The 13,881-nt window shown below is 40.2% G+C and overlaps 1 protein-coding gene across 1 annotated transcript; it reads right to left on the reverse strand.

Moving 5' to 3' along the window:
• Window positions 1-1,277: 1,277 nt before the first annotated feature.
• Window positions 1,278-8,481, reverse strand: tsfm (Ts translation elongation factor, mitochondrial). Its single transcript, XM_039611906.1, has 7 exons — window positions 8,414-8,481; window positions 5,824-5,897; window positions 5,405-5,557; window positions 5,172-5,300; window positions 4,940-5,062; window positions 3,701-3,782; window positions 1,278-1,979 (listed from the first exon to the last, which is right to left on the reverse strand). The coding sequence occupies exons 2-7, from the start codon at window positions 5,869-5,871 to the stop codon at window positions 1,588-1,590; spliced, it is 927 nt and encodes a 308-aa protein (XP_039467840.1). The 5' UTR covers window positions 5,872-5,897; window positions 8,414-8,481; the 3' UTR covers window positions 1,278-1,587.
• Between the last annotated feature and the right edge of the window lie 5,400 nt (window positions 8,482-13,881).

Here is a 13,881-nt window from a genome sequence, read left to right on the forward strand (position 1 = left end):
GCATTCCCATCGTTGAGTCCTGCTATAGCTACACATTAATGGTATAAAGCTGTGACAGATGATAGATGAGAGATAACCTAACACCGCCTGCTTTTTAATCCCCGGGCTCAGTGAAGAGCCAATAATCAGCAGCTTGACGGCTTTGTGCCTACATTGAATCTGCTTACCCTGACAATAGGTTATCAAATGGGTGAAATTCCTCAGGTCTATTAAGTGCAACAGCACTTAACGCATGTACAGCTTTTTCTATTAACAGGAACCTCTGTAAACGTTTCTGTAACTTAATGAAAACTTTATGTTTTGAACTGCCAGAACTTTTTCCCCCAGTTTTGCAAATTCATCTTAGTAGTTTCACTGGTGCAACCCACTTAAGATCAATGTGGGCTGCATGTGGACCACAATGTAAAATGACTTTGACATGATCTATAGGGTGATCTAGGCTTGTTTTTGATTAGGCATTATTTATACTGTGTGCACAGAGCACTTCTTCCCTGAAGCATATCATTACATTTGGTTTCTTATCTTCTTCAGTCTGTGTTTGGCCCCATCATCTGAGACTCTCTCTTCTCTTAATCACCAAACAGTCGCAGTTGGCTGTCCCCTCAGCCTGGTTCTGCTTGAAGTGTTTATTCCTGTCAAAAGTGAGTGCTTGCTCATAAGGGGGGGGGGTGTTTGTTAGGGTTTTCTCCACAATACTGTACTGGCTTTAACTTGTAGTATAAAGCACCTTCAGATGACTGTTGTTGTGATTTGGTACTATATAAATTAACCTAAATTTAGTGATAAGGTTTAAAGTGGTTTTGCTAAAAATGTTGTTCTTTGCAAAGAGGATGCACAACAGGTTGGGCAATTTGTCTGGAACGGGATCACAGATACAAGCAGTGAAAATGAGCTTTCTCCAAAGGGTGGCTGGCCTCTCCCTTAGAGATAGGGCGAGAAGTTCAGCCATCCAGGAGGGTCTCAGAGTAGAGCCACTGCTCCTGCACATTGAAAGAGGCCATTTGAGGTGGTTCGAGCATCTGACAAAGATGCCTCCTGGGCGAGGTGTTCCAGGCATGTCCCATCGGGAGAAGGCCCTGGGGCAGACCCAGAACACGCTGGAGATAATATCTCTTGGCTGGTCTGGGAACGCCATGGTGTTCCCCCGGACAAGCTGGAGGTGGTGGGCTTCTCTTCTTAGGCTGCTGCCCCCGTGACCCGGCCCCGGATAAGCAGAAGAAGATAGATGGATGGTAAGTTCAGTTAGGTTACAAAGCAAGAGGTTCGTCATATATAGAGATAATTTTTGAAAATAATTACTAAACCACTAAACCTTTTCATTAAAAAATTTATATTTATGTGTCAAAATACAGAACACAGAATAGTGTATAAAATTAAATACTAAGACAGGTTTTTCAGGAAAGAGATTTTATTGTTGGATTGGTCATTTCATCAGGTACCAGTGTTTGTGGGCGCACATACTCTTTCAAATTCATGATGCTGTGTGACTGTGATGCCTCAGTCTTAGAGTACACAAAAACCTGAATTATATTCACACACAAAATAAAGACATGTCAAATTCAGCTGGATGAACAATTTCCCCTCTCTTCATTCTGCGTCTTCAGTCGTCTCGCCACATTGAAATCGGACAAAGTCTAGCACTCGAGCCTGCTGACCTCTGAGGAACTGTGCCACAGTCCTGCTGGGGTCTGCCAGGAAGGTCTGAGGTAGCAGGTGTGTCTCACTTTCGCCACAGGGCAGGTCATCCATGTTACCCAGAGACAAAGGGGACTCTCCGACTATGTGCTGTCCCAGTTTACGACCTAGCATTTCCTGCTCTCCTTCCTTTCCACCCTGAAATACGACCAGGGCTCCATAACGGCCCATGGCTACCTCAGTCTGGGTGCTGATGCTGCCGTGTACATATGAACCAATTTTCCACTCAGCAGGGATGCCCACCGTCACTGCCCGCTTCAAAGACATGTTCTCACCAAGGCGACCCGAGGAGCAAGAGGCACCAATATAAAACCAAAGCCTGCTGCAACAGACTGTTCATTTTCATGTTATTAAGCAACAATTCAAAAACTTGACAATTTCAAAATTTGTTCCGCTTATATTTCTATTTATTTACATTTTGTTTCAAACCAAAACAGCTGTCTTTATTCAACTTTCAGATAAGCACTCCTTCCTGACAATCTGACAACACCTAAACATGTCAGCTTCACACTTGAATGAACAACCTAGCAACTTTTCTGCAAAACTTTAACTGCCTAATAACATCCAGTCTACTGCATCAATTTAACAGCCAAAGTCTGAATGTATCGAGTTGTAATATTTCATACACTGCTCAAGAAAAGTTAAAGGAACACTTTTTAATCAGAGTATAATATTGGTCTGGTCAGTGAAGTAGCAGAGGGGGTTGTTAATCAGTTTCAGCTGCTTGGTGTTAATTAAATTAACATGGTAATATGAGGCAATATCTGGACCCTATAGAGGTTACACAGGTAGTCCAGCTCCTCTATGATGTAACATTCGTATGTGTCATTGTCAGAAGGATCGCTTTGTCTGCCAGAGAGCTGGCTAGAGCCGTAGAAGGTCCTTTAACCCATCAGCAGGACCTGTCTCTACGCACCTTTGTGCAAGGAGGAACTTTTGCGCTGCCAAAGCTACAACGGGCCACTGGTGTGAATGGTAATGTGTCTGAGCAGACAATCAGAGACAGACTTCATGAGGGTGGCCTGAGGGCCTAATGTCCCCTAGCAGGCTCTATGTACCGTGGAACCCAGTTGGCATTTGCCATAGAATACCAGAATTGGCAGGTCCACCACTGGCACTGTGTACTTTTCACAGATTAGAACAGGTTCCCCCTGAGCATGTGTGACAGATGCAAAAGGGTCTGTTGAAGCCGTGTAGAACGTTATGCTGCCTACAACACTGTTCAGCATGATTGGTTTGGTGGTGGGTCAGTGGTGGTATATGAAGGCTAGGCAATGCCACCCTGACTCCCATTAGCTATCCTTGAAATCCTTGGACCCATTGTCAGACCCTACACTGGTGCAGTGGATCCTGGGTTCATCCTAGTGCATGAAAATGGCCGATATCATGTTGCGAGAGTTAGCAGACAGTTCCTGGAAGATGAAGGATTTGATAGAGTTGACCGTCCCCCACACTTGCCTGATCTAAATCTAACAGAACACCTCTGGGACATTATGTTTCGGTCCATCTGACCCCACAAGTCAACACCTCAGACCGTCCAGGAGCTCAGTGACACTGTGGTCCAGATCTGGGAGGAGATCCCCAGGACTAGTGAGTACCATTTTGAGTTGCTGCAATAAAATTTGGTAAGACAGACTACCCTGCCACATAATGTTTTCACTTTGATTTTAAGGGCATCTTTGAATTCAGCCCTCTGTAGGGTGATAATTTTCCTTTTCACCAAAGAATTTGGCATCCTTATAGATATATAGATACATAGATATCCAGCATGATCCCCCCACCCCATTGAGATCTGATGTGTTTTTAAACATATTCCTTTATTTTTTTTGAGCAGTCTTTATGTGTGTACCACATTTCTCTCCATCTTATATTTCTGTTAAGCTCGAGCATAAAACTGAAACGTCTGAATAACAGAAAACCATAATTTTAACAAATTGCAATGTTATATGACCCATGTGTGAAAAGTGCTTTACAATGAGCAGTGTCCCTTAAGCAAAGTACTGACCTATAGTGAGAGCCACCTGATCACCTAGTGAGGTTCCTTCACCCACGCTGAGTTTGCTTAAGTCATCGCTTGATAGGACACTCTGGAAAGAAAAGCCAGTTTGTTAGTGTAAGGACTGCTAAACAAGGCTAATGTGTAGTTTAGTGTTTCTTCAGGAGTGTCTAAGTGACTACAGCAGTGATTCCTAAAGTGTGGGCTGGGGCCCCCTGGTGGGCTATGAAAGTTCTGCAGGTGGGCCACAGTAATGACACAAATTCAGTTTGAAATTACTCACAAGTATGTACAGTTACCCATTTATATAAAATGTATTTATTTACAAAAAAGGGAATGTAAACTGGTAATGGGATGTGGTTACTTTTGCGATATTATGCATTACTCTGACTTAAATTTACTGCTTTTGTATTAAAGTTGGTGTCCCAGTGGCAGGTGGGCCACCCATTAGCCTAATACTTTGCATATGACTGGGTAGCATCAAAAATTTATAGCCAAAGGCGTGTGAGGTTGTTTTTGTTTTGTTTTTTTCAAATACAATTGTTCTTAAAGGAAATGCAGCACTTTAGCTCATATTTTGATTAGAGTGAAGATTTAAGGTTGGACCATGCACTGGCTTCATTTCTGTGATCCGTTTGTTTCATTCCACCTTGGGTTGGACACATGATTATGCAGCTTCAGGTTGGCCTGGTCAAGAGGAACTATCTAATTAAGGAGATGGGTAACATCATCAGCGTTTCCCAGGTTCCCTGAAGCATCCTTGAAGGAAACTGCAATATATTCTCATCTGGCATGTGTTGTAAGTGTTACTCTGTCAGCACTGACATGTATATAAACCCTGGTGTATCAAAAAGTTGTTGTACAAATCAGTTTTAAGAGTTCAAGTACTTGTGTGGCATAACAGGATGTTCAACACACCACAGTTTCAGTTTAAATGAACGACTAGCAGTGTTTGGTCATGGCTGTACACAGCTCACGTTTGCCTGAAGCGGCTTGACCAGTTGCTATGCTCATCCCTGTAGGTGCTCCATTGCTTATGTATTGTTGTGCTTTTTTTCTGGTTCATACCTACTCTATTTAAAACATTTTTATTATGTTTTGTCTGAAGGCCACATGCCAAATCATGTTTAGTTTAGACTTCTATGCACCTTGGAGGTAGGTGAAGTCCATTGCTCTGTTTCCATTAACATTTATGAAATAAAAAAATGACATTTATTTCTACTCGCAGGCCTCAGCATGCATCTTTACCTTCACATATCCCGGCTGACTTTGAGTTTTATTTCTGTGGTGGGCCAGGGTGGCAAATGTCACATCCTTAACCAGCTGCTGGAACTTCTCATTGCGTGCCACAAAGTCTGTCTCACAGTTCACCTGCATCAAAAAGAACAGAGAGACAAAAGACCAACTTGTTGAGAAAAAAAAAGAAAAAGAGAAGAACTAGGAGGAGTAGGCTAGTGAATCCCCGCACCAGTGGGCTTACCTCAACCATTACTGCAGCTTTGTCCCCCACAAACACGCCGATCAGGCCCTCTTTGGCTTTGCGACCTTCGAGCTTGTTTGCTTTGCTCCAGCCCTCCTTCTGGGCCTGCTCATGCAGCCATGTCTCTGCCTGAACATTTGCCAAATTACATTAAAAACAGTCCCACAGGTCATTAGTTTCAAAGACGTAACAACGCTGAACAGCACCTGACAGAGATTAGGAGAGGCCCTCACCTGTGCTACGTCATTATCGAACTTCTCCAGGGCTTTCTTACAGTTAATGAAAGTGTAGCCGGTGCTTTTCCGCAGTTTCATGAGGAGGGCTTTCTCTGCTGCCAGCAGCTGACATCCCGTGTGTAAAGACTGCACATGCTGGCCAACACTGACCTGAGAGACACATATGAGAAGCACACACCACAACTTCAACAAGTCAGCCACATTTATATCTTTGAGGACCAATCAGATGCCAGTTGTCACAGTAAACACCAGTTTATAGTAAATTTTACTTCTGCTGTGGTATCAAGTGGCTATGAAATGAGAATGAATTAGCAAAGTTAACTCACTAAAGATGCCCCACAAACGCTGGAGGCTTAATCAGCGAGACAACCAAGACGAGTTTAAAGTTAAACGTCAATCCTGCGCTTACCGCTTACCTTTGCGACATCTCTTGTTAATGTTCTAAATAAAAAGGTTAAGAACATCTTCGCATCCAGCAGAAGTGAGCAATCTTTTTTTTTTTTTAACAACTTTATTTGAAATAATAAAGCGAACAGTCAGTCATTCCAGTTCAGTTTGTACAGTAGACATACAAGGCAAATAAGAGTAACAATATACAGTACGATGAAATAAGAAGGATAAATAAATAAAGGAAAAGGAAAAAAAAAAGGAGGGATGTGACAGACTTCATAACAACTTTGTACTTAAAAGTTATATTTGTGACAGCTCATTCATTAAACATTTCTGAATGAATTTCAATCAATGATAAACCTTTTTTATTGGAAGTTAATTTAAGAGAGTTTAAGTAATATTCAATTTCAATCAAAAACAAATTAAATGATGGGGTTGAGTTTTGAAATTTACATTCATGTATATGGAATTTCCCTAATAAGATATAAAGATTGACAATGGTACATATTTTTTTTCTTTGGTTTCAAAATAAGTGATAATGTTTTTTCCTTCAATTTTGATTTCGTATGTTGTTTTGCACAGTTTATAATTTTCAAGCTTTCTCCAAAATGTAACACTATATGAACAGCCATAAAACAAATGAATAACACTTTCAAGTTCAGTTTTACAAAAGGTACATTTTCTATCAATGTCACAGAACCTTGAAATGTATGTGTTGGATGGATATGTTATGTAATATTTTCAAATGTAATTCTCTAACTTTGTAACACAAAATCTAAAAGGAACAAGCCACGCTTTATCCCAATTGATATTATCAAAAATAGCATTCCAAAAAAACTTGCCTCTTGGAGTTATTTTCTTCGCATTATACAAACATTCTCTAATATGTTTATTGGTGCATTTCTTGCTTAAAAGATCAATACCATTTATATAAAGAGTGCTAACAGATGCATGTGGTGTGTTCTGTTTTTTGTAACTTTTCATCAACTCAGTCAGTCCGCTGGGAACAGACTTTATTACTGAGCTAAAATCTTTAAATTTGATAGGGAATGTTTTTTCTGTAATAAAGTCATTGTAACTGAGTAGTTGGCTTTCAGAGTCAAATAAGTCTTTTAAATAGATTATATTTTTATCGATCCAATTCTGCAGATATAATGATTTGTTCCTCTTAGTAATACATTCGTTATTCCAGATAATGGATCTATGTGGAGAAAAGTTATGTGAATAACATAATTTCCAAGCCAACAATGCCTGTTGATAAAATGCAGACATTTTAACTGGTAACTTTGATATACTGTAATTACAAGACAATAAGAACTGCAAACCTCCAACATTTCTAAAAATATTATGTGGAATGAAATGCCATAATGATCCAGGAGATTTTAAGCATTCTTTTAGCCATTTCACCTTAAATGTATAGTTCAGGTCCATGAAGTCCAGAAGGCCAAAACCACCTTTATCTTTAGGTCCACAAAGCAATGATTTTTTTAGATGATGGTGCTTATTCTTCCATACAAAGTCAACAAATAAGTTATTAACATTTTTACATGTGGAATCATACACATTAAGGGAAAGGGCTGGATACACAAATCTGGAAACACCTTCAGCTTTAGTCAAAAGGATTCAACCAAAAATTGATAGGTCTCTTTGGAGCCATAAGTTCAGTATAGTTTTAGTTTTTTCCATCCTGGGAGAGAAGTTAAGTTGTTGACGCTCTGTGTCATTCTTACAGACATGAATACCAAGGTATCTAACACAGTTTTTGACAGGAATATTGTATAAGGATTTGACATTTGATTGGTACAAACATAAAATTTCACATTTCGATTTATTTAGTTTTAATCCAGAGGCAATTGAGAATTCGTTTATTAATGAAATAGCAGTTTCAATCTGATCTTTGTTTTTTAAGAATAAAACGGTGTCATCTGCTAGTTGAGTCACTCTGATTTCTTTACCAAAAATAGATAAACCTTTAATAACTGGGCTATTCAAAATGTGTAATGAAAGTAGTTCAGCCACAATCAAAAATAAAAAGGGGGAAATTGGGCAACCCTGGCGAACAGATCTCATGACTGGAAATCTTTTAGTAGTATTTGGATATAGTATGACACAACTGTCAATATTTTTATAAAACATTTCAATAGTTGACACAAAGTTTGGACCAAAACCAAAGGTTTTGAGTGCTTTAAATAAGAAATAATGTTCTACCGTATCGAAAGCTTTATAAAAATCAAGAAACACAATAAGGGAATCATCATCTATATTGTCAGAGTAGTCTAATAGGTCAAAAATAAGCCTTATGTTTGAACTGATATGGCGGTTGGTCATGAATCCGGTTTGCGTTTCAGCTATGATCTCATCAAGATTTTTCTTTAATCTTTTGGCATACACCAAAGAGATAATCTTATAATCTATGTTCAAAAGCGTGATAGGTCTCCAATTTTCTATAACAAGAAGATCTTTATCAGGTTTAGGAATTAAAGTTATAATACCCTGTTTCATGCTTGTGGACATTTCTTTTCTATCAAGGCATTCCTTAAATAATTCTAATAAAGGATCAACAATGATATCCCAGAACTGTAAATAAAATTCCACTGACAAACCAAAGTGAGCAATCTTATGAAAGCTCAGAATGTCATGTTGACGTCCACGCTGTGAAAGGAAGCCGTCCAGGGACAAAAATGTTTGTTTGCTTATTGCACTTCTGCGCCACCTAGCGTACCGGAGGACAGCTGCTCTGTATTGTCAGAGCCAGCCCAAGGTTTTGAGGAGCCTTGGGCAGAATTTGATTTTTGGGCCCCCGTCCCCAGCTAGTCCTACTATTAACTACATATTTTCCATGCTTAATTATTTATGCATTATACATATTAGCATGTATATGTAATATATATATTAGTATTGTGAAAAGAGTTAAAATAAACCAGCGGGTTCAGTATTTTTATTGTTTCTGAAATGTGCAAAAAGGGCAGAAGAGTCCCACAGAATTTAACATAGGCCTAAATGTTCAATTTTCATATAGTAATGAAAATGTAAAGACAGACAATATTAACTAAATTAATTAGAAACTAACTGACTAGAGAGCTAATAGTCCGTTATCAACCATGATGTCTGTGGTTTCCATTCAGCATCACCTAAACTTACCACACCTATACTGAAATAAAGGCTCAGTTGATGCTTCTGTTTAACAACAACATTATTAGTGAATGTTAAAGATTAACAACTCATATATTGCTTTGTTGTTTATTATATGTTATATGCTGCTGTTACGCCTCAGTTTGTTTTATTTTGAGAGGGATAAATGCTTTTTTGAGACAAGCTTGATGTGACTGACTTGTAAACACTTACAGTTTGCATGAATGTGACCTCAGCTCTGACTGTGAAAATGATAAAACTTTAAAGATTAAGGTTTCAGTCTTTTAACATATTTATCAAACTATTCCACTTCATTTTGTATTATTACACACAATAAGAGAGCTGGTTCTGTTCATAGTTTTCAGTCATGTGACCGACTCACTACACTGGCAGGCACAACGTCATAGGAAAAACAAAAGATATGAAGAGAAATTACAAATTTTGGGGAATTGTGATCCATATTTATGTGTGCCTATGACAAGAGGCACACATATTACTATTCGTCGGATTTATTATTCTTATTATTATGTGTGCCTATGCCAAGAGGCACACATATTACTATTCGTCGGATTTATTATTCTTATTATTATGTGTGCCTATGACAAGAGGCACACATATTACTATTCCTCGGATTTATTATTATTATTATTATTATTATGTGTGCCTATGCCAAGAGGCACACATATTACTATTCGTCGGATTTATTATGTGTGCCTATGGAAAGAGGCACACATATTACTATTCGTCGGATTTATTATTCTTATTATTATTATTATTATTTTCCTTTTTCCGCCTGAAATTTTGCAGTGTATCTCGACCCGCAGTTTTTGGACAAGCTTCATATATGTTACCTCATTTTGTGCGGCTGGATCTGGAATGGTGTGCTATGACTTTTGGTGTTTATGAATATTATAGTTTTTAAATATTAATATTTTTTAGTGAAAATTTTCCCGCGCTCCTCTGCCAAACAGTTTTGACAATAGGGGTACATATGTTACATCATTTTGTGCGGCTGGCGCTGGGCTAGTATGGTGTGACTTTTGGTGTTTATAACTTTTATAGTTTTTGAAATATTTAGATTTTAGTGCAAATTTAGGCCAATTTCTAGGCTCCTGAGAAAGATTCTGCTTTTGGCACCATAGAAACAGACTTCATTTGTGGTGTCTTGGCTCTCTCTAGTGGTATACCGGGAGTAGTACAGCCGAAAAGATTTTATCCTTGTGTTGAAAACTCCATATCCCACAATTCATAGCACGCCTCTACAGAGTGAACAATGGCGGCCACCACTTCGTTTTATATGTCTTTTATTCGTGTTTCTAGGTCACAAAATAAACTTTTAAGATATTTTCAGGCGAGAATGTAGGTGTGTAAACTTCAAATATCTGCTTGTTTTATCAAGACATCCCATATTTAGCGACAGTGCTCTGACGACGTCGGTCCTGCCTGACAGCTAGCCGGCTACCTAGCTAGCTGCCGCACTTGGCTGCAAATGGATAGCGAGGGACTCTCTCTGTCGTTTCACCTCCCGGTCTCTCGCAAATGCTCGCACAGAATCGGAGTTACAGCTGGATGTGGAAAAAATAACTGAGTTGTTTGGTGGTGCTATAACGCGGAGCTACAACAGTGGGCAGCTATCCACGGTGTATGACAGAAAGGACATGCCGCGACCGCCGATCGACCGGTGTTTGCTAACGCGGAGGTCAATCGTGGATCAGGGAAAGCGAAGGCAGGGCGTGAGGTGAACTGAATTTCAGGTAAGAAGTTATGACCTGCACTCTATTTGGGTCAGATATAAACCGAGTTTAGGTGTAGTTTATTTAGCAGCAGTTCTCTTATGTGTTGCTGATAGTCGGCTAGCTAGCTAGCGCCGCTAGCATAGTTAGCTAGCACCGCTAGCGACCCTTCGTGAAAAAGCACCCAGGCTTGGCTTATATTGAGGCGGGTGAAACTCGTGTCAGCACCGGTCGCTCGCCGACAGTATGTGTTTTAGCTGGACTTATTTTTCGTTTATATGGACCGATGATTTATTTATTTATTCATTTTAGTAACGGTATAAACAGTGAAAGGTGGTGGATTGGCCAGATGTAAACTTCAAATATCTGCTCGTGTTACCAAGACATCCCATATTAGCTCTGATGTTTTCGGTGCCTGCAAAGAGCTAGACAGGTAGCTAGCTAACCCGAGCTGGCTGTCTTTTGACTCAGGGTCATAGCTGGACTTATTTTTCGGTTTTATGAGCCGATGAGGGTTTTTTTAGTAACGGTACAAACAGTGAAAGGCGGTGGATTGTCCAGATGCTGGTCGATGTGGAAAAAATAACTGAGTTGTTTGGTAGTCGCTGACGCGGAGCTACAACCGAGGGCAGCTATCCACCGGTGTGTGTCAGAAAGAACATGCGGGGAACGAGGCGGCGGCGACCGCCGATCGACCGGTGGTAGATCGTGGATCAGGGAAACCGAAGGCAGGAGAAGCAGGCGGCTGCCGGTCGGAGCGTGAGGTGAACTGAATTTCAGGTAAGAAGTTGACCTGCACTCTATTTGGGTCAGATATAAACCGAGTTTAGGTGTAGTTTATTTTCGTTGTGCTGACTTTTTACAATCAGTTATAATAACTCGTACTGCGTGGTAGCTAGCACGATGGAGTTTCTATACAGCTGTGTGCGCGCTAAGTTACTGATGTTGAACTTTATGACAGCCTCCCTGTCATTCTCTCGCCTGTTCAAACTTCAGTCATGAAACTGATCAATGATCGGCTTTTCTCTCTTGTTTGTTTATCGCGCTAAACAACAGCAGCACGTTTAAGCTTGATCAGCTGTTGTTAGAATTCATTTGATTTTAATTTCTAGTATCAGCTGATGTTTGCTGGAGCCACAGCTGTAGAAGCGGCTGGTCGAAACCAGGAGATGACCTTACTGAATCATCAGAGCTGAACTGGTGATGGAGAAACAGGTTTACCTTTTTTTAGGTGACATGAATGAGTTGAAGGAAGTTATGAACTGTTTCTGAGAGAAATAAACACCAAGCTCCTTTTTTTTATTTAGCTGACAGCTGGTAACTGTGCAGGGGCGGATCTAGCAAAGCTTTTGCCAGGGGCCAGGTAGGGCATTAACAGAGAAAGGTGGACACAAAGATATACTTTTCTTTCTTACTCTCATACAGGGAGTGCAGAATTATTAGGCAAGTTGTATTTTTGAGGAATAATTTTATTATTGAACAACAACCATGTTCTCAATGAACCCAAAAACACATTAATATCAAAGCTGAATGTTTTCGGAAGTAGTTTTTAGTTTGTGTTTAGTTTTAGCTATTTTAGGGGGATATCTGTGTGTGCAGGTGACTATTACTGTGCATAATTATTAGGCAACTTAACAAAAACAAATATATACCCATTTCAATTATTTATTTTACCAGTGAAACCAATATAACATCTCCACATTCACAAATATACATTTCTGACATTCAAAAACAAAACAAAAACAAATCAGCGACCAATATAGCCACCTTTCTTTGCAAGGACGCTCAAAAGCCTGCCATCCATGGATTCTGTCAGTGTTTTGATCTGTTCACCATCAACATTGCATGCAGCAGCAACCACAGCCTCCCAGACACTGTTCAGAGAGGTGTACTGTTTTCCCTCCTTGTAAATCTCACATTTGATGATGGACCACAGGTTCTCAATGGGGTTCAGATCAGGTGAACAAGGAGGCCATGTCATTAGTTTTCCTTCTTTTATACCCTTTCTTGTCAGCCACGCTGTGGAGTACTTGGACGCGTGTGATGGAGCATTGTCCTGCATGAAAATCATGTTTTTCTTGAAGGATGCAGACTTCTTCCTGTACCACTGCTTGAAGAAGGTGTCTTCCAGAAACTGGCAGTAGGACTGGGAGTTGAGCTTGACTCCATCCTCAACCCGAAAAGGCCCCACAAGCTCATCTTTGATGATACCAGCCCAAACCAGTACTCCACCTCCACCTTGCTGGCGTCTGAGTCGGACTGGAGCTCTCTGCCCTTTACCAATCCAGCCACGGGCCCATCCATCTGGCCCATCAAGACTCACTCTCATTTCATCAGTCCATAAAACCTTAGAAAAATCAGTCTTGAGATATTTCTTGGCCCAGTCTTGACGTTTCAGCTTGTGTGTCTTGTTCAGTGGTGGTCGTCTTTCAGCCTTTCTTACCTTGGCCGTGTCTCTGAGTATTGCACACCTTGTGCTTTTGGGCACTCCAGTGATGTTGCAGCTCTGAAATAGTGGCCAAACTGGTGGCAAGTGGCATCTTGGCAGCTGCACGCTTGACTTTTCTCAGTTCATGGGCAGTTATTTTGCGCCTTGGTTTTTCCACACGCTTCTTGCGACCCTGTTGACTATTTTGAATGAAAGCGCTTGATTGTTCGATGATCACGCTTCAGAAGCTTTGCAATTTTAAGACTGCTGCATCCCTCTGCAAGATATCTCACTATTTTTGACTTTTCTGAGCCTGTCAAGTCCTTCTTTTGACCCATTTTGCCAAAGGAAAGGAAGTTGCCTAATAATTATGCACACCTGATATAGGGTGTTGATGTCATTAGACCACACCCCTTCTCATTACAGAGATGCACATCACCTAATATGCTTAATTGGTAGTAGGCTTTCGAGCCTATACAGCTTGGAGTAAGACAACATGCATGAAGAGGATGATGTGGACAAAATACTGATTTGCCTAATAATTCTGCACTCCCTGTAAACACCAAGCTCCTTTTTTTGTGTAGCTGACAGCTGGTAACTGTGCAGGGGCGGATCTAGCAAAGCTTTTGCCAGGGGGCCAGGTAGGGCATTAACAGAGAAAGGTGGACATAAAGATATACTTTTCTTTCTTACTCTCATATAAAATATTTAGCTTTTATTAAATAGTTATCTGAATCTCACAACCAAAGTTTGTATAATAATACACAAGATTGGCTGTAGACCATTGTTCA

Source organism: Oreochromis aureus, linkage group 5 (assembly GCF_013358895.1).
Source record: "Oreochromis aureus strain Israel breed Guangdong linkage group 5, ZZ_aureus, whole genome shotgun sequence".
NCBI lineage: Eukaryota > Metazoa > Chordata > Actinopteri > Cichliformes > Cichlidae > Oreochromis > Oreochromis aureus.

Coding starts and splice junctions, on each gene's coding strand:
- tsfm (XM_039611906.1), bottom strand. CDS start 5,871: ATGTTCTTAACCTTTTTATTTAGAACATTAACAAGAGATGTCGCAAAG. Junction 5,063..5,171: donor AAGCTGCAGTAATGGTTGAG/GTAAGCCCACTG, acceptor TTTTTGATGCAG/GTGAACTGTGAGACAGACTT. Junction 3,783..4,939: donor GTCAGCCGGGATATGTGAAG/GTAAAGATGCAT, acceptor TTTTCTTTCCAG/AGTGTCCTATCAAGCGATGA.